This window comes from Pyxicephalus adspersus, chromosome 5, assembly GCF_032062135.1.
Source record: "Pyxicephalus adspersus chromosome 5, UCB_Pads_2.0, whole genome shotgun sequence".
Classification (NCBI taxonomy): domain Eukaryota; kingdom Metazoa; phylum Chordata; class Amphibia; order Anura; family Pyxicephalidae; genus Pyxicephalus; species Pyxicephalus adspersus.
This window is the reverse complement of record NC_092862.1, coordinates 114,618,966-114,645,552: the sequence shown is the minus strand read 5'-3', so window position 1 is coordinate 114,645,552 and position 26,587 is coordinate 114,618,966. Positions and strand designations below refer to the sequence as shown.

At 36.6% G+C, this 26,587-nt stretch overlaps 2 protein-coding genes across 2 annotated transcripts in view; one reads left to right on the top strand and one right to left on the bottom strand.

The window, feature by feature from the left end:
* PALS2 (protein associated with LIN7 2, MAGUK p55 family member) overlaps positions 1-15,548 on the top strand; it is a gene marked incomplete in the record, with an annotated part of 54,773 nt that extends 39,225 nt beyond the window's left edge. The window contains 6 exon segments of the mRNA XM_072413380.1: positions 588-815; positions 6,101-6,232; positions 9,310-9,409; positions 11,431-11,681; positions 12,850-12,978; positions 14,926-15,548. Of these exon segments, the coding sequence (XP_072269481.1) occupies positions 588-815; positions 6,101-6,232; positions 9,310-9,409; positions 11,431-11,681; positions 12,850-12,978; positions 14,926-15,102 (1,017 nt within the window).
* A 3,945-nt stretch (positions 15,549-19,493) lies between these two features.
* Positions 19,494-26,587, bottom strand: part of GSDME (gasdermin E) — a gene marked incomplete in the record, with an annotated part of 55,552 nt that continues 48,458 nt past the window's right edge. Inside the window, 2 exon segments of the mRNA XM_072412511.1 lie at positions 19,494-19,746; positions 23,719-23,792. Of these exon segments, the coding sequence (XP_072268612.1) occupies positions 19,510-19,746; positions 23,719-23,792 (311 nt within the window).

Sequence of the window (26,587 nt, the reverse complement as noted above, 5' to 3'; positions counted from 1 at the left end):
ATATAACCATTTAAGCTGTTCACATGGAAGCAACTCAATCCAGTTAGGCATGTAAATACCATTCTACCTGCTGAAGTTCAGACTGAGCATCTGTTTGTTGTTTGGTCAAAGATGCCTTGTTGTTGCCAGAGATCAGAGGAGAATGGTTAGACTGGTTTGAGCTGTGATAGAAAGGCAACAATCATTTAAACAACCACTAACAATAATTTAAATGATCAACTGAGGTTTCCAGAAGGGCATCTCTAAAAGAACAACATGTTTTTCATTGAAGCAGATGGGCTGTAGAAGCAGGAGACATCACTGGGTGCCACTCCTAGCAGTGAAGAACACCATTTGTACCTTTTCAGTGCGGACGAAGTGAAAGTATGATTTGCTGTTCAATATTAGCTCTTTGAATTTAAGCTGGTTGTTTTGAGAAAGCCTACATACCTAAATGTATTGGTTTGCTGCCATGTGATTGGCTAATCAGATATTTGTCTTATACAGGTGTACCTAGCAAATTACTCCTAATACCTCCCTAGTACCCAATAAGTTATGATGATTAATAACTGGGTGATGATCTGAGACATATATTTTGTGTTTTACAGGGTGTGACATTTAAAGTGGAAAATCATAACCTAGTAATTGCTCGAATACTCCACGGAGGAATGATCGACCGACAAGGCCTTCTTCATGTGGGAGACATCATTAAAGAAGTTAATGGCCATGAAGTAGGAAACAATCCAAAAGAGTTACAAGAGCTGCTCAAGAGTATTAGTGGTAGTGTTACACTTAAGATCCTTCCAAGCTATAAAGACACAATTACCCCTCAGCAGGTCAGTTTCACATAGGAGAACTTCAATTATTTTATACCTTTCATCTTTTTCCTGGGAGCTGGTTATCACTCAGTATGTATTTTCCTTTTGAGAAGTATTCATTATTGATCGTTGACTTATACATCAAAAAAAAGTTTTTGAATATTTTTTTGGCACTAATAAGGGCATCTGCAGATGGTTATCTGAGGAGGGCTCTTTTCATGGAAAACTTTGTATTTCTTACACATTTATGCAATTCAAGATTTCAGTAAGTACAATTAAATTCCATTGTACACCTGTACTTACTTATGTGTATTGCTGTGTAAAATGGCCATTTCATGTTTAGGTGATGCAAGAAAAGAGAGGGTCCTGTGTGCAATATTTAAGCAGACACTAAAGTTGAATTTTTTTAGATACCAAATTGAATTGCTTCTAGGTACACTTTATTATTCTACACTTTTTTTAAATTTTTTTTTCAAATGTTTTATTTTTTTTTGGAAAGTTATAAACTGATAGTAAATATAGTTCACAGTTTATGGGGTATTAATGGTACACACATGCAAGCTGATGCAAGTTAAACAGACAAATGCAGACAAATGGTACTCATGCATTTTTAAATACAGGATGGTAGGTTAGAAAACAAACTTCGAAGGCACTACCAGATGACTTTTTTGTTTTGTGCAATTTAGGTTTGTAGTAATTAGACCTAATTTTGTAAATGTATGTATTTTTTTTTTTTTTTTGAAAAGCTGGTAAATATTTTTTTTGAAAAGCTGGCTTGTGAGGGGATTTTGCTTTATTCACTATACTGCAAACACTTGTGAGTTTTATGAGGGGTAACTAGTGTACATACCAAATGATTGCTACGTACACTCATGCTCCTCTCAGCTGATAAACTAGCAAAGCTCATAAAAACATCTCTTCACAATCCAGCTATGTTCTTCTTTCAGTATAAACACTCATCACAGCACACAATGGCGTAAGAGTATTGTACGAGTGTATGATGTGTTTTGAAGCATCAAATACCAGTTGGAAGTGGATCTGTCTTGACACCCATGCCTCCAATCGTTGCTCACTTTAAAATTAAATAAAGTTACAGTAAATTAGAAGCAGATGGTTGGAACCATTACATTTAACAGGGATACTGTTCCACAACAAGATGTCTTTTATGGGGGAGAGATTCTTTAGTTAGCCATAAATATTACTTGCTATACTTGATTGTCAGAAACAGGTTCCACATGACTTTGGGTTCTAAAATATTAGGACTTAATAACATTTTAACTTATGAGATCTCCCAAAGGTAAGCATTGGGCTGTATACTGGATGCTCGAAAGCTGGGCTTGGTACATCCAGTGTGAGGTTGGGCTTGGTACATCCAGTGTGAGGTTGGGCTTGGTAGCAGGGGTTCCCAAGACCTGAAGGTTATTTCAAGGGGTTCCCTCATCTTAAAAGGGTCAAGAGAGGCTGGTTTATATACCAGTGTTTCTCAAATGTTTTAACATGGAGGAGACCCTTGAACTAACATTCAGATCTTCAGGAAACCTCAATGGGGTCACTTAAACTGACCAGAGAGGCACATATATTGCTCAGTGCTTAAGAACCCTGAGCAATCCCTGGGGTTCCACAGAACCCTGGTTGAGAAACACGGGTTTAGACATTCAAAATTAAATTCCTAACATCCAATGTGTTTGTGATCTTAACTTTCTGTATATTAGTCAGTGGAAGCTTGTAATCCACTAAGATGTAAGACTGCAATTATGTTCTCTCTTGCTATACTTACAGCCTAGGAATGTTATAATTTATATTTTAGTAAAGTATATCGCTGTGGTAATAAGTAAGATATGAAATAACCCTTGATCAAAATTATATGTTGTCTTCCTCATATCGGTGGAAACTACTATCTGGAAGTTCAGTCGGATAATAAGTTCTGATTTTCTGCTGGATGTCATCATCTCTAGGAAATGTTACAATCAGCCTTAACCTGCCATTATGTTTGGTGTTAAACTTACAGGTTAAAATGTATCTTATCTCAATCACTAAAATCTCATATAGGCTTTACAACAGTTTTTGTAATTTCAAAAGTCTGCATTAATTAAAATGATCAATATAAAATTTACCAGCACAAACGAATAAAACTGTTCTAACAATTTAGGTTTAAAGGGTTTTGGTTGTATATATTTGCAAATACATAAAAGCTAAGCTTCTGCAACAAGGCACCTCAGAAAAATGTGGCTAGTCCTTTTTCACCTTGTTTTCATGGGTGTCAACTTAGCAAAATTCAGGCGGCAACTTTTTTTAAAGCATTTTAAGGTATTCCTTCTAGTTTTGCAATGTTAAACAGATCTTAGTAAGATTGCTGACTGTCAGTTTAAACAAACTGCCAGCAATGTTTTATAACACTCGCTGAAGCATACTAGCAACTTGTTAAAAGGAACAGTTAACGCTCCCATTAGGATCTGAGTTAAATGTCCTTGTACTTTAACTGAAGTTTTCTTTTGTGACCAGGTAGATAATTTATTACAGAAGGAAAAGGCAATGTCCGTTCTGCAATAAAATAACCTTACCTGCCTGATTGCAAGTTTTTTAATACATCACAGGCCTCCATCTATAGCGGCTTCTATTCTAGTTTCTGGTTCATCGGTCTTCAGGATTGACCAGGCCAGAATAATGAATCTACCGCACATGTGTGCGGGAAGTTCATTCAGTCCCAACACCCCCAAGGGATGCCTGTATACCTACCATATCCTGGATTTTCTTTTCTTTTTAAAAAAGATGGTGAACAAGCAGGTAAGTATGTTTTTTTTTTATTTCAGAAGGAATATTGCCTGTCCCTTCCGCAATACAATTACCCGATCCCAAATTATCATCGTTGAGCTGTAATTCTGCTTTAAGAAACAAAATCTGTGGTAATCTTTTTACAATCAATATGCACACTTTCCATTTTGTTGGTTTAATAAATCCAAATTTGCATGCAGCCCCCCCCCCCCCTTTTTTTTTTTTGAAAATAATCCCGACTTAATGTGTCAGTAGGGTCTTTACAATCAAACACAATAACTCACTCTTGACAAGAATGCAGTGGCGAATCTACCATACTCTGCAGATGTATTAAACTGAACCCAGTAATACCAGCTCTGGTTAAGCATGCAGCCCTCTTTATAAAGATGCTGTATTGAAGACGGTAGATTTTAAGATATGTTCTATAAGATACTGTCTTACATGGCTTGTGTGTACATTAGTCAGATTTCACGATCTGATAACCTGCAGTGCTGTTTCCACTTTGATATCATGCAGCATAGTTAAGCCGGTGGGTTCTGAACCTGTCATGCCAGTAATAAAAAGTCAACAATCACTGAAGCAGCTAGTGTTTGAGATGGTGTTGTAAACCGATCGATGTGCTGTTCAACTATGAAAAGATGAGCACAGTCAATTTTTTTTATCACCTTTCACTGCTTTAGGAAGATAGAATTTTAAAAAGCAACATCTAATACAGTCTTTTCCTGCAAGCATGTACCAGGATTTTAAAAAACTAGTTGAATATTAGGCAGCTATTTCAAATCTGATGCAATTGGTTGTAGGCCTCACAATTTATTTGGGATAAAATTGTCATGCCATGACTATAAATTACATATCACTTTAGTGTGTTCATTTTTAGCTCCCTTGAGAACTTGAACTTGAGATTTTGCAACTAATGTAATATTTATAAAAACTTACCTCTGCCTATGCAGCAATCTGGATGGTATGATTTAAGTTCTATGTAAAGCTATACTAGGAAAGGGTTGAAACTGTCTAGTTTTTTTGTAGTTGGTAACTGGATAAGTAGTTTACCCTTTTTCTTCTTTTCCTAAAAAAAAGCATCAGAAAGTGGGAGAAAATAATTTTAAAATAAATGGAAATGTTTCAATGACAATATAAAAATAGGTGTTCAACTGAAAGATTTACTCTTGCCTCTTATTTTTGTGACAGCAGTAACTTTTTCAGATTTCCTATCACTCTCTGTCTCTGTAACAATGATCAGTAGATCCCCAGTGGAGATATATAAAGCACTAAAATTTGACTAAGCCTCTAACCCAGGGGTCAGCAAACTTTTTTGGCTACTAGGCCATTTTAGGAGGTTAAGAAGGCACACTAGGCCGGACTCTCTCTCTCTCTCTCTCTCTCTCTCTCGAGTCCCACGCTGATGGCTCTGCCCCCCACCAGGAACGCCCCTGAAGGGAAATCCCTCTCCTCTGCAATGCATATGAGGAGAGGGAATGTTCCCCTAGCCCGGCGCCAGAAGTGGTAATGCCGGCTGCGGTAAATAGGGAAGGAATAACATAAACGCTTAAGAGCCGCATGCAGCTCTGAAGCTGCGGGGTGCCGATCCCTGGCGCCCGGGATTAGGCCGGATCGACCAGGGGGCGGGACGTTAAGCCGGAACGGACTACTGGCTAGGCCATATCTGGCCTAAAGACTGGAGTTTGCCTACCTCTGGTCCAACCCTTCCTAGCTTTTTGAAAGAAAAAATGTCTTTTCAAATGATAACTTTGCAGGTTTTCCTGCTTCACGTGCGATCATATGTGACGCTTCTTCCATTGCCTAAATCTAGTTAGGTTGCCTAAGAAGTCTCTGTCTGACATTTGCTGCCTGACTTCACATACTGGTTACTATCTTCTGTGTATTTAGACTGTAAGGCCCAGCTGGTATAGAAATGGTCAGATTTCAGGTACCACTTATAATAAAGAATGAATGTTCATGTGATCTATCACTTGGAGATGCAGCCCAGTGACACCTCCTTAATATTGTGACAATATTGGTACTATAACACTGGGTAAATGTGGCCCATTTTTTTCACTACGGTGAAGTTGTATTATTTTTTACAAAAGTAAATATAAATAATAAAAATAATAAAAGTGTACCTTTACTTCTCATTTATAAAAGCTCTCCAAGCCAAGAGAAGATATACTTTAATCTGTGAAACTGGGTTATCCTGCAAACCTGGAATGAATCTAGTTCAGAATTCAAAACATTTGCTAGCAAATGTCTGAAGAAATACATTCCAGGTTTGCTGGATTAGCCAGCTTCACTGATGAACGTGTATTCTCTCCAGCCTGGGAGAGCTTTCATAAATCAGGCTGATGTGTAGACAAGATCATAACAAATGTCCTGTATTAAAATGACAACCCTCTTTACAATTTGCTTTATTATAGCCATTTAATCCTCTTTGCCAGTTACCTGTTGTTCAAATTCCTGCTTCAGAAAATATATTGATATATGATGAATAGTATGGTAAAGTTTTTGCTAAACAATGTTATCATTTTTTCCTTTAGGTGTATGTGAAGTGTCATTTTGATTACAATCCATTTAACGATAATCTGATTCCCTGTAAAGAGGCTGGTTTAAAATTTTCTAAAGGAGAAATACTGCATATAGTTAACAGAGAAGATCCAAACTGGTGGCAGGTAAGTAATAAGTGTAATAACCTTCTGGTAATAGTCATGTGTGCTGCTCATGTAAACTAACTGTACAGTTTGTGGTGTGGATGACAAAAATCTACCTTCAACGCTCTTTTTCTCACTATCTGCAAGAATCGTATATTCAGTGTAGCTAAATTTACATTTTTTCGTAATTTCTTTATCTTCCATAGCACCTTAAAATATTTGCTGGTTCCTACACTCTCTCTCCCCCATCCCCGTTCACTTTTATATTATGTATTGCAGTGCACAATTGCCTCTACAATGTTCTTTCTACTTTGGTTGTTTATTTGCAAATACGAGCATTGTCATTCTGATCAATAAAGCAATTACAGCTTTGTGCTTGAAAGATTATTGTACCCCTGGTTGTGCTGTGCCTGACGTGTCGGCAGTTTTCCTGCTGTACTCTCTTGTTAGTGCTGAGTCTCCAGATTTGTGTGTTCATATTTTTTTACTATACAATATTACTACATATTTTTCTATGTTTCTTTTCTATGATTGTATACGATGTGATTTTATTAGCTTTTGTTGGTGCATATCTACTCATTACTTGAAAATCTTTAAAGCTTTAAAGTCCTATGATTCCTTACATTGTGTAGCCGCAGGCATTAAGGACATGCTGTTCTCTGAAAATGATGTAAGGTATTCATTGGGACTAATCAAACACAATTTTATTTTAGAAGAGAAGGAAGGTATCTGTCATTACACCTCAAAAAACAAAAAACAAAATACATTTTGTGATTTTGACTTTAGTGTCACTCTAGTGTTTAAGATAGAAATTCTTCAAAAGTCCTAAAATATCATTGTAACTTATTTGTTGTTTGTAATAAATACATAGAATAAAGATTGTTCTGCCTTACGCTATATGTCTTGGAGCATTTCTCAATAGAAGTTTGGAGAGGGTTTTGGCACAGGCTAAAGCAGTATGGAGGGCAGTTGAAGGTGATATGTGCAGAAAGTCAACTTTACATTCTGTCAGTAAAAAACAAAAACACTTTGAGGCAAAAAAATTGCATGAAATTCAAGTCAGGCAGCTATCTGATTAGATTTAGCTACATTGCTGTGTCACCAGTTCACATTTACTCCTATTTATTATCCATGAATCATCATCTCTCCACCTAGTTTCCCATTCTTATAAAATTGATATTTTTTTTTTCAGGCTGCAACATGTTGGAGTGACAGCATTGTAAAATTCTGCGAAGGCTTCATGCTTACTGCTCCCACTTAGGCTACACATGTAGAATTTGTGTTGCTGGAAACAATCTTTCTTGATAGTTTTCAGTGACAGATGAATGATTGAGCTCTGTACACACAACGCTATTGTGTTCTATAGAAAGGGGAGTGGAAGACACTAATGTACAAGCACGACTGTTTCTTTTGGGAGATGATTATGTGTAACTAACTTCTGAAGATAGTCACTGGTGTGATGTGCCTCAGTGTCCTTTACTCCCAGGGTTCATGTTATTGTTTTATTATTTTCATCAACAAATCTAGCATTAAACGCAAAATAATAGACTGACATGTGCATGCATCCATTTTTATGAAGACAAAATGTCCCTTCAGACCTTCTTTTTCCATTTGGCCTCTTCAATTATAAGTTTCCTTATACTTTCTCTTTCCGGAGAGACACCAAGTTTTTTGGCCATTTCTCCATTTAGGTCTAAAAGGCCGGCTGTGAAGAGAAGGATAGTGGTAAACTATTCTTTACTACCATTTCAGTATTGTGGTTTTTGAATTTTTCTGCTGTCATTGTTATAGTAACTTTGTCGGATATAAAGAATCTTCTTAGTTGTGTTTGGTCTCGAGTAGATTTCTGAACAAAAAATGCACAAACATATATACTATTCACACAGCACAGAGCCCTACATTTTACTCAGAAACATACACACAATTCCTGCACCATACACGCAAACATACACATAGCCCTGCAGTTTTATCCAGAAACATGCACAAAGCCTACTTTCATAGTACACACAAGCAGCCATGCAGTATTAAAATACACATGAACACTTACAGTTGAATCTAAAAAGCTGTTCCTCCAAGTTCTTCTAAGCTATTTTAGCAGATGGAGGAAGTTGAGCAGACGCTGCTGCCTTTATCTTTGTTTGCTGATCATCTGCTAAAAACAGGGCATTGGGAGGCTCCAGGGCCAGGGGGGGTCCACTTAACTAACGTCCTAGTATTAGGTGGTGTGCAAATTGATGTTAATGTTCAGCCCTGGATGGGAGCATATATGAAGAGTGCAAACAGGACACCTGAACACACATCAGGCCATAGCACTCACCTACACCTATATCATTACATTTGTTTACACTCAAATGAACTTGTTAAACACATTATATCTGAAATAAAACAAAAACACTATTTGTAATGTATTTAATCCAAATTACAATAATGTGAATGTCAGGTTGTATAATAGCTCAGCTGAACTTCACACTAGTAGAAATACAACTATGCAATGGGATTTATTCTTCCATCAGAGAAGTACTTAATTATAACTATTGTTTGTTAAATAGGCGATTTGAACTTGCTGTATTTTTTTCCATTATAATTTAAATTTAATAGGAGTTGGTGTCAGCACATTTTTTGCGACTCTAGGTACCCAAAATTGTCTCCGACTCCCAACTCCAAGCCCTGGATCTGTGAATATAGTAAATATAGGAGGGTTCCCTGAAGACTTGAAAGTTATTTCTAGGGCTCCCTCATATTCTATTTGAGTCTTTTAAAAATCAATTTGTCACTCCCCAGTTTTTGTAGTATTTAAAGCTTAATATTTCTTCACACTTCCGTGTCTCATTATATATTCAGCTTCTTTTTTTTTTTGCTTGTTTTCCTGCGGTTTTTCCTGAGATGCTAATCACCATTCAAGATTCCTTCTGTTAGCTGGTCAAATGTTTAACTGCTGTGTTAGAAGCTTTGGATTGTAGCATCTGGAACTCCCAGCTGCCTTCAGTAGAAAGCTGAATGAGAATTGGCACATTGCAGAGGAAAGTGCATTGCTTGGCTGCATTTCACTAATAATATTTTGTGTGTATAATGCTTGGTGTTTTTTTTATTTTTTGTAGGCCAGTCATGTAAAAGAAGGTGGAAGTGCAGGTCTCATCCCCAGTCAGTTCTTGGAGGAGAAGAGAAAAGCCTTTGTTAGAAGGGACTGGGAAGGTGCAGGTAATTAACCATTACATTTGACAAATGTCTTCATGGTAGTAATTTAGGGAAGAGTAAATAATGCTAATATAATCTCATTGGAAAATGTGTATGCACTGATTATCCAAAACATTAAAACCACTGGCAGGCAGGTAAATTACATTTTTTTATATAATGGCACTTGACAAGAGTTGGATATATATTGGGCAGCAAGTGAAGAGTCGGTTCTTGAACTTGACGTGTTAAAAGCAGGAAAAGTTAACAAGTGTAAGGATCTGAGCAACTTTGGCAACAGCCAAAATGTATTGGCTAGACAACAGGATCTTTAAAAAATGGCGTTGTACAGGGTTTCCAGTATGCAGTGATTAGTAGGTAACAAAAGTGGTCCAAGGAAGAGCAGCCAGTGAACTGGCAAAAGGCTCATGGGTTTTTAATTGTACTATAGGACATGAATAAGGTCATGTGCATGTCTGTTTACTTGGCAAGAAACGGTAACAGACTTTTTTTTAAATTTATTTGTTTTTTTTAATGCATTTTTGTGTACAGTTAAGTGCATATGCCCAGCTCATTGTGCAAATTCTTTGTTGAGGCAGAGTAATGCCTGTGCACATGTCTATTCTGGGCCTGGTCAATCAAGAAGCTTAGGACTGTGAACCCTTAATGAAAAATAGGTGACAATAGAAGTTAATGTAACAGAGGGGAGCACCGATTTTGCAACACTCCATGGGCATAATTTGCTATATAAGTGTTGCTACCATACTGTAAATAATTGCACATATAGTAAAAAAAAAAAAAAAAAAAAAAAAAAAAAAAAAAAAAAGATGTCACTGGACCAGGCGTTCGGCCACTGAATGATTGCTATTGACATTTAAAAGGCTGTAGTAATATTTCAGTCAGAAATATTAATAATATTCCCCTTAAAGAGAAAATTTAAGGTACATTTTTCACTCTGGGCACAATAAAAGTTTCTAAAATGTGTTACCTATATTATAGCAAATCTTCCCCTTTGAGTGTGGCTGATAGAGGCTACAAATGGACTTTTACCAAACATTGTGTAGTCATGTTCTACTGTTAACACCATCAGGAAACTTGACCTGTAAATTGCCATGCCTCCATCGCTGGAGTGCACGCACCAGAATAAAAACCTACAAAAAGTTTGCAGTGATTTAGCAGCACTTAAATGCGATAAAGAAAAAGAAAAAAAGATTGGAAACCAGTATTATAATATTTTAATACATAATCATTCTTTTTGAAGCACAGTGCTTTATAATACTATATGTTATTCATTTATTCGTGATCAAGACTTATAGAGTTCGAAACAGAAAACAAAAGGCTGAATTGGTCAAAAACTGTTTACGGTTTCCTCCGGCACAGGGGTTTGACAGTAAAATAATAGATGAAATCTATTCTGGAAACTTGTGATGGAAAATCAATGAAGCCAGCGGGGTACACAATGTCTATATGTTTCTTTGAGATTGTTTGGAAAATTGCCAAATGTTGGATATTTTGTTTTATTGCACAAAAGATCCATTTGCTTAGGCCTAACGCTAAACCTGTACCAACAAAAGGGAAACAAGAAAATAAAAACATACACTTTTCCCCCATTGTTTTATATATTCTGTCTCATCAGTAGATTATTAAAAAGAAATACATCACCTATTGGATGAAATCTATATACTGCCTCTTTAAAAAGGAATATTCACTATAAAAGGGCTGCCAAACTCCAGTCTTTGGGGGCCACAAACAGGCCCGGACTTTCACATATTTAGTGATTTTCTCATTCATTCACTACAGTCACCCTTACCTTTTCTTCTGCCCTTATGTTTCCTCATGTTCTAGAAAAAGCCCTAATTGTGTTAAAGAATCATATAGCTGGAACCATAGACACTTATAGAATGATTCCTATTTCGTCCTTAGTTTAGGATAACCATTGAATATAATTTACTAACAGTGAGTGTTGGGTGCAGTACAAGTGTCTATGAAAATCATTGTGCTTAAATTTCTTTGATGTTTTTTTTTCTGATTTTGGCTTTTGGGGTATTTGACAAGCACATATAATGAGCAGCTTTCTCTCTCTAAACTTTATGCAGTCACTTCACGCAAGCCAAGAGAAGATGAAAAAGATGGCCATGCATACAGATTTGTCTGCAGATCAGAAATGGAAGCAGATGTAAAAGCTGGACGGTACTTGGAACATGGCGAGTATGAAGGGAATCTCTATGGCACAAAAATAGATTCAATCCACGAAGTAGTAATGGCTGGCCGAACGTGTATATTGGATGTTAATCCACAGGTGATTTATTTTTTTTAACGTTTTTTTTTTTTGCTAATGCTGGTGGTTTACTTATTTTATACTGTCTGGTGAAGATGAGGGTTGACAAAATATCTCAATAATTTTTGACATTTTATTATGATTTAACTAAGGTTAGCTGATTTGAATGATACATTTTGGATGTGCTAGGAATGTGGAATTCCAATCGAAACTCATCATCAATTCAGAAGGGAGAATTCTCCACACAAAATAAATCAGGTTCCAACTCTTTCTTACGTTAGAAAGTAATTGTATTGGTGTTTGTCACCTGATTGGAAAACTCCTAAACAAGGATGCTGGCACCAATAGAATTCTACCTAATAAAGGGTATTACACCTCTTTCAACATCTAAATGAATAAAAGAAAAATTTCAAAATACTCATTCATTGATCTTTGGTAAATATTGCCTTAAATGTTTTCTGTAAATGTATAAGTAAGGTTTTGTTTCTCTAGTAAAATCGAGCCTTTTTTTAGGACAAATCATTGATCTACCTAAGCATTACCTTACTTGCATGTTTTGATATGTGGGAAGAATCTGAATTACCCGGAGGGGAGAGCATTCAACCTCCATGCAAATAGTACTAGCTGCAATTTGAGCTTGGGAGCCTGGTGATGTAATGACAAGAATAGGATAGCTCTGGGAGCCATATATTTGAAAACCATATTCACATTCAAAGAAATAATCTGTTCGGACATATTTCTGTAAGATACAGGTCTACAATTTAAAAAAAAAAAAATTCATGAAAACCTGTAACGCTTTTGGTACAGAAATCTAGACCTCAGTGTAACGCTCAGGTGGTTAAAGAAGAGCTGTACTGTATTCTCATGTAAAAGTGCAGCCCCGTAAAATCAGAAAAACATAACCTAGAAGCACTTATTAGTTTTAATGTTGGTCAAACATTTTCAGGCAGCTGAATGGAGCATAGCAAAGCCACCTAGCAATACTCATGCCATTTATTTAAAGAAATATATGAACCATCAATGGAAAGATGCTCCTATTCTTTTTTATGTTCGTCAGTAATTGGAAGCTGGTTGGTAGTGCTTGTAATAGCTAGAAAATGTGCGTAAACCCAGCATTACATGCTGTGTCTTGTAATATTTGGATTGTGTGTTTTTTCTCAAAAAAAATATACTTTTTTTTTTTTCTTAGGCATTAAAAGTACTGCGAACTTCTGAGTTCATGCCATATGTAGTCTTTATCGCTGCTCCAGAGTTGGAGACGTTGCGTGCCATGCACAAAGCCGTGGTGGATGCTGGAATCACAACAAAGCTTCTCACTGTAAGTCACTGCTATTTTAATTACAACTGATTATAAACGTGCCCCGGTAACATCAGCAGCAAATCACTGATTGCCCTTTGTTTCAGCTTCATTACAAAGTGGTATTAGAACTATAGCAGTGGCAAGCAGTTTAGTTTTTTTTTTTTCTTTTTTGTATGATCTAGGTAATTTAAAGCACACTTCACAGGGGTTAAACGAAAAATACTTGGTATCTGCCCAAATGTTTTGGAGACAGATCATCAGATTATTTTGAGTTCATTCCACATTTGCTTTTACCCAATTAAATTGCACATGTTTAATATATGAGGGAGTGTAACTTTTAAATAATAACTTTTACTTTTTGTGTTTTTTTTTTCACTTTTCACTTTCTGTTCTGGTTGTAACTTTTAATGTGCACTTATGGTCAGTGAGTTAAACCTCTACAAGAACCCTTACATGGCCTCTACAATGTTTCTAGGAAGCTCAGTTGAGGGAACTTATTAAAGTGTCTGTTCCCCTCTTTATTGCTGTTACATCAGGAAGGACAAAAGTCATTATTAATCCTATAAACTACTCCCTATTCCCTATAACTACTCCCGATACCTTGTTACTTTACCATTGAGACAGCAAAAGCACAAGAATGGGTTAAAATGAACCTAAAGTATAGCAATGTGGGGGTTTCATGCTCTGATTTAGCGCCAGAGTTCAGTGCAGAATGTAGTTTGCCTATAGCAGAACCTTCCAAAGAAAACATCCAGCATGCTCACAACATTCAGCCAAACATTTAGCCAAAAGAAGCTGAAAGGCTTCACCCTGAATTCTACCACTCGGCTGACATGGAGCACTCTGTCTGTAGTGGCTTTTATGTGTCTGTAGGTGCCCCCTCGGCACAATGTTTTTGGATTATTTTGCTAGACTTGGGACAACACTGCACCAAGTTAAAGCTTGCATGGAAAAAGTTATTTATATCTACAATCTTGTTTGTTTTAGCCATTTTGATGATTAAAGTGATTCTATACAGTGATAACATTTTTGATACCCCCAGTGCATGCATAATATCCTTGTTACATAATAAGAGGTCTATTTATAAAGCAGGGAATCTGACGTTTCACCGAAATACTCCCTGGTGGAGAATCAGTTATGTCCATTGAACAACGTGTGAACCTGGAAGGTTCTCCACCAGGGAATGTTTTAGTGAATAACTGGACCCCTATTTGTCTCAGTAAGCTCATTGTGAACTATACTATACCCTAAGGTTGTCGTGCTTATGGTATAAAATTATATTATCCAGTTCACATATTCTATAAATAAGTGCGTCAAAAATATTGTCATATCCTATTGTAACGGACATTGAAAGCATAGCTGGTTCCATAGACAACCCAGTTCAGTGTCCCAAACCAGACATCTAAAATTCAGCATGAAAAAGACTTTTACTTAATTCTGGTGAATGAGTTTGCTCCTTTAAATAAAGATATGTGTACTCGGGTCCATTCACTTCAGAGCTTTTGCTCTGAAAAAAAAACACTGCCCATTGGTAAATAGTTTTGTTGTAGGACTATTAGTCTTTACCTAGAAGCCCAAAAAGACTGTCATGTACAACATTGGGCCTGATTTATGAAAGCTCTCCAACACTAGAAAAGATAGTCTATCATGGGAGAAGCTGGGTGATATTCAAACCTGGAATAAATCGGGCCCAAGATTGAAAAGATTTGCAAACTAATAAATTAATTTTAAGAAATACATTTCAGGCTTGCTTAATCCCTCAATATATTTTATCTTCTCCAGCCTTGTAGAGCTTTAATAAATCTGGCAGTAATTAATAATTTGTGTGCTGTTTTCTCAGCTTTAATGAAAAATATTAGCTAGGTACAGTACTCGCATTATACTTGTGTCTTCCTTGGCCACTCAGACTAATGCCAAGACGATGAGTGATTGTAAAACTTCAGTTTGTTTTTTGTCATTTTTTAGGATACCGATTTGAAGAAGACGGTTGATGAGAGTGCTCGGATAATGAGAGCCTACAACCATTACTTTGACCTCACCATAGTAAATGACAACTTAGACAAGGCCTTTGAGAAGCTCCAGGCAGCCGTTGAGAAGTTACGAATGGAGCAGCAATGGGTTCCGATCAGCTGGGTCTACTGACTTCCTGAGCTGTAAATGTTATTACCCAAAGACACTACACAGCCGGAGCTTCTACAGAGCGCAGACCCCGGGTTCCTCGTGTCAGATGTTTCCACGTAAGGATTGAAAGGATCGTACACTGTTCGGAATTTTTATAGAACACTTTGAAGGGAAAGTGTACTTAAATATGTAATTTATTTTAATTTTTATAACTTTTTAAAGATAATCTTTCTATTCATATTACATGAAGGAAATGCGTTGAAGCATTTTTTGTGATTTTTAATTTGGTACGTATGCTTTTTTCTTTTTCTTTTTTGTTTCCATCTGAGAAAGTTTGTCCTTAACATTTTGGTCTTACATTTTCATCACTGTGATTACAAAGAATACTTGAAATAATTTTCTAAATCTATGTCGTTTGATACATAAATGGATTAAAATGTATTTGTATATGTCATCAAAATATCTAACTCATTGTGACATTGTTTTCTTATCGAAAGATTGAGTGATTTCAAGTAACAACTGGCTGCTTTAGCAGTTCATGGGCGATACCCATCATTATTAGAAGGGTCCTTTGTTTTATACATATTATGCAGTAAAATATCGGCGGGAAATGTGAAAAAGAATTTTTAAACTTTGGTCCAATGATAAAAGTAGAATGTTTTTGTGAAATCATCACTTTTATCTCTATTGCTAACTATGGAAGAGCAACTCATATGCAGACCAACACCCCCAATGATGTCCGTGTCCCCCCCCCCTTCCTTATCCGGAGCTTAAACTTCTTTTCCTCCAGACGCAAAGAGTGCCCTCTTGTTCTTTGTAATGATCTCAAAGTGAATAATGGGGAAGAGCGTTCTCTATATGGACCGTTTATATATTTATACAGGATGATCATATCCCACTGACACCAATGATCTTTTCTAATGGTGACATTCTTCATACTGGCCAGCAATGTAAGAGCCTTCTTCCCCCACTAACCACCACACTAATATACTGCGAGCTGTGGATAAAGTAATTAGGGGGTAAGCATCAATAGAATTGTTGTTTCAAGGCTTCCCTATGATAAAAGGTTAAGAAACGCTGATCTAGATATCTTAGGCACTTGCTGCTAGCAGATGCTGTCCTGGAAGCTAACAAGTATTTTCTCCATGTCACTGAATGTAAATAAAATGAGCTTAGTGATTTTACTGGACAGATTTGGTTTGTGGACGGCTACAAAGCTAAAAACTATCCAGAGTCTGTCTAAAGGTTACCTGGCTGTTTCTTTCAATATATAACATTGGTAATAAAACATCAATATGCAAAGTTACACCATCCTGGATTCATCCATGGACCGCAGGCAATTTGTTCTCAGACTGATATGCAGCCGTACCATCCAGCAATGACATTTATCCTGTTGCAGAGTAGGGATTGCTTATCGCTCTGTACTGACGTCTGGTACAACCCCTAAACTGAGTTCAAGTCATTTCATGTTTATATCTAATCCAGTCCCCTCCCTCAAATACAATATCGGTGGAAATGTTGTGGCCAATGGCTGGTCAGATTTTCAGCTACAATAATGATCTGAGTATAGTTAAAAAAGTTTATTGGCTGTGATGAACCAAACATTGGTGTTCTTGAATGAATTTTAATCTATGTTTTTTAAGAAGCTGCAAAATTGTATTTATGTGGAAATAAATATCTCCCTTTCTTGTGCTGCTTATCTTTAAACGCATCGGATGATCTTGTCAATCATTTCTTGGCTTGGAGCACTTGAGGTGATTGTAGAGGTTTTGGATGAACCAGCTAATACAATTCCATATTCTTCATGGGATATACCTGGAAGAGCTGTACCTAGGCCATCCTAAGAAATTTCTTTATAAGGCTGCCTGGACTTACAAGAACCATTATTTGTACCCAAAAATATTTCAGAATTACCAGATACCCCCCATGATGGAAAATATGTCCAACAACAAGCCAAGGAAACTTCATGTTCACTGCTTGCATTCACAAAGTTGGCTATCATTTGAGTAAGCTGACAACAAGCTGAAAAAAAAAAAACAACCCCCTCAATGTACATTATTTGTATAACCTCATAAAATAGAGTGTATAATAACCAATTATAAGTTACTGTTCTGTAACATTTGCCAATAACAAAGCAGACATCCTAGTAAGCAGCAAGGGCATGATGACAAATGAAATCAATCGCAGTTAGTGCGGTCTCTAACCATAAAAAAAGAAAACTGTAGTTAAATGTTGTAATATGTTAAGGCTATTTATAACGAATTTAACACAATGGGCCTGATTTATGAAAGCTCTCCAAGGCTGGAGAGAATACACTTTTATCAGTGAAGCTGGGTGATCCAGCAAACCTGGAATGGATTTGGGCCAAGACTCAAAGCATTTGCTAGCAAATAGCAGACGACTTTGAAGAAATCTTTTCCAGGTTTGTTGGATTACCCCGATTTACTGATGAAAGTGTATTCTCTCCAGCCTTGGAGAGCTTTAATAAATCAAGCCCAATATATAATTAGCTACATCACAAAAACTAGACATGCTAGAGAAAAACTGAACATAGATTTGAAACCCGCATCAAAAATACCTACAGAGCCCAAATAAAATTATATCTGATGAAATGACATGTTGACTTGTGTTATAATAGCTGCTATAATGTCGGTGTTTCTCTTTACTTTTTTTATAACATTTAAAATGTTAAATGTCAGTAATTTAGTTTGGTCCCACTCCATTTATTGAAATAGTAAATCTACTTTACACTTTATGTACCTTATTACAATAACTTATCTGTATGTAGGGAAAGGATTCTCAGATTCATTACTGGAAATAGAAATAAGCTCCTATTATACCTAAAATCCTGTAATTCAGTGTTTGTGTTATGTCCTGTTAGCTGAATATCCATTTCCACAAAGATGTATCGGGCTAGGTGCCGCCTTTACATTTCCGTCTTATGAAACATCTGAGCCCTGTCAGTACAACACTCGTTTAGTTCCATAGTTCTTTAAAGACCCAGAAATCATAACCAATTTCTTGTAAAATCCTCAATATGGCTAAAATTTTGACAAATGATTTTAATTTTTATTTTACATTTGTAAAATTTGAAATTCATTCTAATTTCTGGTAGTTGTCGCTGTTCACTTAGCAAAGTGAATTATCACTTCTTACTCAGCTTAGTGAATGGGGTGAAGTTTTGTTGACTTTAACCATCCAATTACATGCATGTTTTTTCACTTTATTATATGGCATATTTGGGAATAATTTCCAAATTAACTTTCCGAATTATCCTTTGTAGAGCTGAACAGGCAAAACTACATTCCAGGCAGCAGGGACGTCTCAACGTGCATTTAGTGTAGCAAGCAAGACTTAACGGCTGTTTCTGCAGAACAGCGCCATAAAAACATTGGTGGCCAAACAGTGTAATGCAGTCCCTGTATTGAACATACGATCTGAAATTCATGCCAGGAAACTGAAGGACCCGGATTATCGATGGCCAGATTTTCTATTGTCAACCTGTACTAGGAAAACAGCCCTAGGCTGGGAAAAATGATCCACAAGTCCACCTTCAACTTATAAACTCCAGCTGGAACTGGCAAATTCATCTGTAAGGGAGATCCCATTGTGTAAGTATTTTACACTGTGTCAGGATGGTACAATGATTATAGAAATACAGAACTCCATAGTTCTAAATCTCTGGTGGGAGAAAGACATCTTAAGAAGAAGATCACCTGGGGATAATATTGCTGAGGTGCAATCCTGAGCTTCTACATGCTTGTAGGATTGAACAGCGCGCATGAGAGGAAAATTTCTAGACACTTTTGGGTATTTTTTGCTGTTTTGAAGCCTTACACAGTTAAGGTCTGACATGTTTGGAACCATCTCAACATATTGGGTCTGATTTAAAAAAGCTCCCCAAGCTGGAGAGGATATACTTTCATCAGTGAAGCTGGGTGATCCAGCAAACCTGGAATGGATCTGGTCCAGGATTGAAAACATTTGCTAACAAACAGCAAATGACTTTTAAGAATTCCATTCCAGGTTTGCTGGATCACCCATCTTCACTGATGAAAGTGTATCTTTTTTAGCCTTTGAGCGCTTAAATAAATCAGACCCATTTTTGTTTTTTAATCAAACACCTAAATTTAAATTACTAATTACTAGTATTTGAAATACTTAACATTTTGAGAACTTTAAGTAATATAACCTAATGTTTAAAAAAAATCTGTTCGCAAAAGAGTTAACAGTGGTCATAACTATGGTAAAAAAAAAGTTAAAAAAAATGCTGAAACAACAGATTGTTGTAGATTTTCAGAAACTGCAACAGCTTTGCATATATATGACTGGGAATTGCTGCTGACCTATTTGTTTCTGTTGGTAATGTGCAGAGGTTCACAGACATTTAGTGCCCCTAAAGATCTGGAGGGAAATGCCCAGCATAAATCAGGTTTTGAGGTTGTTCTTTAATGTATGAAGGCCAGAGATGGCAATATAAAGGATATGCGGGGGGAAGCCAGGGTCCGGGTTAGTCACAGCTCTCATATTTTTTTCATTCAGTTCCAGCCTTATGTTGGATAGAGAGAATAAACCCTGTGCAATCTGAAATGTGTCTTGGTCGATGAGATCAGCCAGTGCTGGTTCTGTCCTTGAACAAAGTCCATCATCTGATGTGATATTTGGCTAATTGGAAAGAGAACACAGGTACAGATTTATTACCAAATAAGCAGAGGTTATGATTTATAGTGGTGAGCAGACCCTGATGTCTTGTCAGTTGTAGTGTGGCATGACTGGTTCATAATAAATAGCACTGACTATATTGTGGTATAAATTTAAGTCCGGGTTCATAATTTTAGCAGCACCTGTAAAAGGCAATTTGTTAGATTATGGATGCTTTAAAATGTGCTCTCTGTTAATCCCTATGCGTTTTGATGAATGGAGAAAGAAGGTGCTAGGATAAGGATATCAATGACATGCCCAAGCTCTCCTCTATAAGGTAATGTTCTTTGCAGCATTATGCAGAGAGACCCAGAACACTGCAGCCTACAATTTCTGAATGATTCATAAATTGCAGGCACAGTGTGGAGCTAACAATGCAATGTCCTGCAGAGGTATCATTGTGTTATTGGAGTGAATAAAAAAAGCTTACATGTTATTTGTAGGAGCATGACTCCATTGCACTCTACACATTACTGTTAGGGCAAATACTGAAGATTGTCAGCAAGATATACTGAATGGTCAGTCCACCCAATTCTGATACTTAACAAGTGAAGTAGAATCACTCCTTGTCTCTTGTTTCCCTTGGAGACTTTGAAAGCAGACGTTCCATCCAACTACAGATCACACAATGACAAGGGAGTTTAGCTCTCTCTGCTGAATTTTATCATATATGTTAAAGTGGAACTAAACTCAAAAAGTAAACATTTTTTGTTGTTGGGAACATTTAGAAATGTTCATTCTGCCTAAACTGTATTCTAGAAATATGACTTGAATTCATTATGAAAGATAACAGTGTACTTTTGGGTACCTAGGCACTCATATACCTATAGGATCAAAGCTGTAGCTCTGCAGTGTGACATCTGAGAAAGTGTTACTATTACACTACCTAATGTTCTTCAAGCAGGAAACTCCATATTTATTATTGTTATTATTATTAATAATATTACACAATATTTTCATAGTGCCAACATATTATGCAGCACTGTACAAGTCCTTAGTCATGTCATCACTAGCTGTCCCTCAATGTCCCATAATGAGAAAAAAGACCCTTATTCTACCAGGATGACTGCCTTCTGTGCAGAACAAGGGATGGTAAATCAGTAACCGGATCAGATCAGTTGTAGAAAACCCCCAACCAATAATGGTGACTAGTCCTATACTCCCTACCAGCCTTTTTTGGGCTCTACTTTTAGAGTTCAGTTCATCGTTAAACAATCAGAAGAGCCAAGATAAGGACTGTGCACTGGTGGCTGACAGATATAAGCCAGTGGGTATTTTGGCCCATTAGTATTTCTTGGACTGACCCTTTAGGCAGATCATGCATAGCAGGGCACCTTCACTTCTATTTTCCTTCATTTCCAAGATGAAATGAACACAATTTAACTGCTTGACTAACTTTGCCCTTAGAGCAAGCTGGTCCTAGAGAATGTCAGTAATTGTAATAATTTCTCTTTGGTGGCCTTGTGTCCCAGTTGAACATTAGTCTATCGACTGAATTGCTTATGATCTTTTGTTTCCAGAAGGATTGTCAGACTCTAGTAACTTGTAATAGGAAAATCGATGCTTTTAATATAGATGTGATGAAATGGTATACCTCATTACCAGGCTTTGTACAGACAATCATACCGTTTCAGTCTATTGCTTAGCTCTGTGTTGGTCCTCTATGTTATCCTTGAGAACACCTAATAAGCGACAAGTTGCACACAGATCTGGGCTGCGTTACTAAAAGCTGCTCTCAAGCCAAACCTGTTTGGGCTTACGATAGCAACCAACGACAGGATCACATTACAATAGAATCTGTAAACAGACTGAAAGATACAGTTGTTTTTCTTGTTTTCTTTTCTTTTGTTTGTGCCTTATTTTTGTATTGTATTTCCTTTTAAGAAAAACCTTTTTATCCACCTTTGGAGCCTAGGGCACCCACTATGGTAGCTGATATAGTATATATGTTTGTGTCTTAGCTTTCGAGCCTGTTTGAACACTAAGGAATCAATATATTATTGTGATTTTTATGTAATCTCTATATCAATACATATTTGCTCAAAGATCTTAAAATGAATATGTCGTGCTGTCGATTTGTTAGTTTGTATGTGTCTCGAGCTCCCCTGAGGAAGCCGTTATGGCGAAATGCGTCAGGAATAAAAGACTTAAGGACTCCTACTTAAAGGTCACACCTAGCAGATCCACTTTATTAACCGATCAGGATCAGTAATATCTGACTAATAACAGAAAAAGAAAAAACCTTGCATGTTGCTAATGCAATAGGGGTTTGCGTACTATCCACCATATAATATGGTATCATGTATATAATATGTATCTATAATATGTTTGTTTTTGATTTGTTTTGAATACAATTAGCCATATAAAAAAACTCTCTCTTTCTTGTTTTTGCTAATCCATTGGTAACCATAGGGGTTGGCTGTGGGATCTCAAAGTACAACACAACAAGTATTGAATGTTGAATGTTACACAAAAAATGGAAGGTTCACTTACATTTTCTTGACCCCCTTTCGTTCTCAAATCTCCCTGAAAGTACCTGAAAAAAATATATTTAAAATTCTACTTACCCCCCTTTTTTCACCCAGCTCATTTACCAGCTAGAATAGCTGATGTGGGAAGGCAGAGAGTGTAAGCAGACCTATTTTAGCGAGCAGCCTGAATGAGAGCTGCTTTCATTTTTTGTATATGGCATGTAAATTTGAGGAGGTGACTAAGGAAAGGTACAAGGCCAGTCAGGAGATCTGGATGTCTCCTTGTTCCTACAGACTGCCTGTTATAGTTTGCCACAGTAGGACAATGCCAGCTTCCACATAGTAATAATGTAGTATGCATGGCGATTTCTATTGTTAAAGATAGAGAGTGACACCAATCCCTGCAGTGCAGGTAAATGCAGGAATATTTGGTGAAGGATTTGATAAGAACAAATAATTCTCTGACGTTGGGACTGAAAAATATGGGTAACCAAATTAACCAGACAGGTATGTTTCTAAGAAGTATTCTTTTGCAATTTGTGCCGGATAAAGCAGTAACAACCTGACAGAGGTTTTGTCTCTTTGACACTCTTGTGCTACACCGTGCAGGAGTGACTGCCGTTTCATAAGGGTGAATGGATAAGTCAAACTGTATTTAGCATGAATGTGCACCAGTGCAATGAAAAACAACTAGGATAAAAAAATAGAAATAAACAGACTGGCACTAGGATGTGTTGCATCTGAGATTTAATGTATATGTGTGTGTATGTGTATGTGTGTATATATATATGTATGTATATATATATATATATATATATATATATATATATAAATTTATATATTTATTTATATGGTCCTATTGATAAAACAGGGAATCTAACATTCCCTAATGACAATCAAGTTACTGCCATTGAAACACACCTGGCCTGGAAGATTACACTGAGGTGAATGTTTAAGGGAATGTCTGATTCCTTTTTTATATATAATACTTACCTCTCTATATCCTGACGATCATTGTAACAGAGATAAAAGGTAAACAGAATTCTTAAATTTTAGAGATGGAATGACAATAAAAGTTTTGAAGAATAGTAAACCTTTAAATGGAAACAAAAATTTCAGAGACCACTAAAATGGGAATTTCCCTCACTTTGGGGGATGTACTCCCTATTCAGGCAATTTTAAAGTAACATTTTCCTCTTTTCTGCATTCCACAGTGAAACAGATGCTGAAGCTGTTTAATTTGTTCATCTTAGTGAATAAAATAAAAAGATAAAGAAACAAATGTACAAATGTTCCTAAAACTTTGTGCAGAAATGACAGTTTTCAGCGTGATCCCTAGAACAGTTTTTACTCTGCGGGAGAATTCCTACTTCAAAAGGAATACACATTAATAAAGACGCCAGTCGGAAACTGCTTTTATGTTCAGGGACTTTCTGAGCTGGAATAAACCAAGGATTATACTCACCAGGGCCAAGAGAACTGGCAGTAGATGAAGTTTACAGCAAGCACTGAATATTGCCAAGGCAGTGTCTGGCATCTCTGTGAAACAAACACATAGATCAATATCACATTACACAGAAACCAGTGTGGTAACTGTGCGCAAGTGCCATTTTACATCATGTAGACATCTGTAATAAAGGGACTTTAATCTGTCATGAAGCACAACATCTACATAAACAAGCTGCTATGGAAGCAGCCACTTTCTACCCCATGAACTAAATATGATTTTTGAGGCAGCTATACTATGAATCACATTGTTTTACTGTGTTTTACTTTTTCCTTTTTGAACTATTACAAAATCGCTGGACTCAAAGGATAGACTATTACCATCTACAGGTACCATATAAAACAATTAGGTATGTGTCCATGATGTTGTTTTGCTGGTTTTGACGTGCTTTATGAACACTCCTGAAAGGATGTAGAGCTGTGTTTCTAAACCTGATCAACATGGGGGAACTCCTAAAATAACTTTCAAGTCTTCAGTAAAACCCTGCTATAATTACTATATCAACCTTATTTTATGCTGAAAAAACTGTAGTGTGTGTATGGTGCCACATCCAACCATATTTATTTATTCAAAAAACTTTACTGGACTTTTCAGGCACCACTTAATAAACCAATTTCTTTAAACCTCATTATACTGTTAAAACCATAATTAAATGACATTAAAATGCATGAAATGAGCAACACATTTTTTAGAACAATTGGCTGAATACATGAAGCTGTATCAATTTAGTCCCATTTGCATTGCGACACGTTTTGCAGATTTTGCCTTCTTAGGTAAATTGTATCACATCAAACATATTGGGAATATCTTCCAATTAAAACCAAATATGATTACCCATTTCAGAAACTCAGCATAAAGACTAATTTAAATATATGGCAGAATATTTAAAAACTTGGAAGGAATAAATAATAAACATAAACATAAATCCTATGTTTTTCCCCCCATTACAATGCACCAACTACTAGATATTCATGTTGCTTCAGTGGAATTTAACATTACTCTGACTTTACTGTGACTCTGTAACATTTCTATGAAACACTATTCATTCAGTAGTCACAAAATAAGGATTCCGGTCCAAGGAGAGTTTTTTTCTTCTCTGCATTTTTTAATTGGGGTGGGGGTCTGTCACATAGTAGGACCCTATGTCCTAAGCCTGCTACAGATGCATTTTCATCTCACGAAACAATTATTTTTGAACTTCTCAGTAAAAATCTAACCTCAGTACAGGAGTCCCTCAACATTGTTTATTGATTCTCTGTGCTAGAATATCAAACAACTGAACTCTGATGGCCGCTAGTGTTTACCCTATTTAATGTACAGAGCTGTGTGTTATGTTGTAATGTTATGTATGTTATGTTGTACCACCTGTTTATTTGCCTCCCTATTTTTTGCAGCATAAAATGAATGGTCAAACATGCTTTCACATGAAAGAAGCAGATCCAGCAGTGGTCCAGAACTCCATGCCTCTCCTTGATGAGCGAAATGTGTAGGATGGGGCTTAGATTGATGCGTCACTGCTTGCTAATCAATAATGTTTTGGAAAACTGTACTGTATACTTTTGGTTTGGATTTTATTGTTTTGGAATAAACTGAACTTTCTGCAATATCATCATGTTATTGATTTCTATCCCGTGGATTTGTGCTGCATGGAGGGAGCGGGGTGCTCTAACCGAGGTGACAGCAGAGGACTGCTGGATCAGCTTCCTTAGTGTGAAATTGTGTTTGTCCATTAGTTTTATGTTATGGTCCCAATGTTTGGAGAGTACATTTAGATTTCTTGCACTGGTGACGGTGGGATCAAGATTAATGGCTCTTCTGACATTTGAGATCATTTTAAAATATACAGACATTGTTTTTTATTTGAGACTCCAAAACTGCCACCCTTATATTAGCTTAATAACTAGTCAGTCTGGGATAAGCATTTACCCAGCAAGGATGAACAAGACCCAAATTCTACATTTCTACAAACAAGTTGCCAACAGTAGCTTTCAAATTTTTCTCCTTAAAAGTCTTTAGTATTGTAAAAACATCTATTAATAACTTAGAGGACATTTAAACCATAAGTATACACACAGATGAGTTTCTTTTGAAACTACCACACCATATAACCCCCCCCAACTACAGATTATCTAAATGGTTAATGGTTTAGTTGTCCAGAGTACTGTATCCAAAACATAACACTCGTGTGTGTATGCTTTATGCACTCACTCAGCTAATGTATACATACAGGCTAACTGATAACTGACAAATGAAAGTGTAGTTATCCACAGCAAGTGGAAGGTATTTCTGACATAACTGCTCTTTTTTCCTGCTTCATTATCTTCATTACTGACATAGCTCCTTCCTCCTCTTCTGTCACAGCCTAGTGATGATGTGCAGTGCACAGAACATCCTACCGTGGGGAGTTAAGGCCTTTTTTAGATTTGCTGAGTGAAATCACGCTGGCAATAAGATTTGCATGCAGCTGTGGTGCAGATCTTCAGGCCCCAAATGCGTCACCAAACACGACTTACATTTGCAAACAATTTACATTTGTTGTTGAGAAAAGTTTATGAGCTTTATCTTAAACGTTGCCTTGAAAGTTTAAAAAATTTAAAAAGCAGAGTAAACTTGGGGAAACGTCCAAAAACGCAAGAAAATGCTTGAAAATGCTCCCATTGAATTAATTGTAAGCTTTTACAAGCGTTTTTATGCTTTTTATGAAAGCTTCCATTGAAAACAATGGGGACTTTTATAAGGGTTTTTAGCAGAACTTTGTAATCTGGAAGCCCCCTTTAATAAGGAGACTCTCAAATCTACCCCAAGGAATGAGTACAGGGGTGCAAAA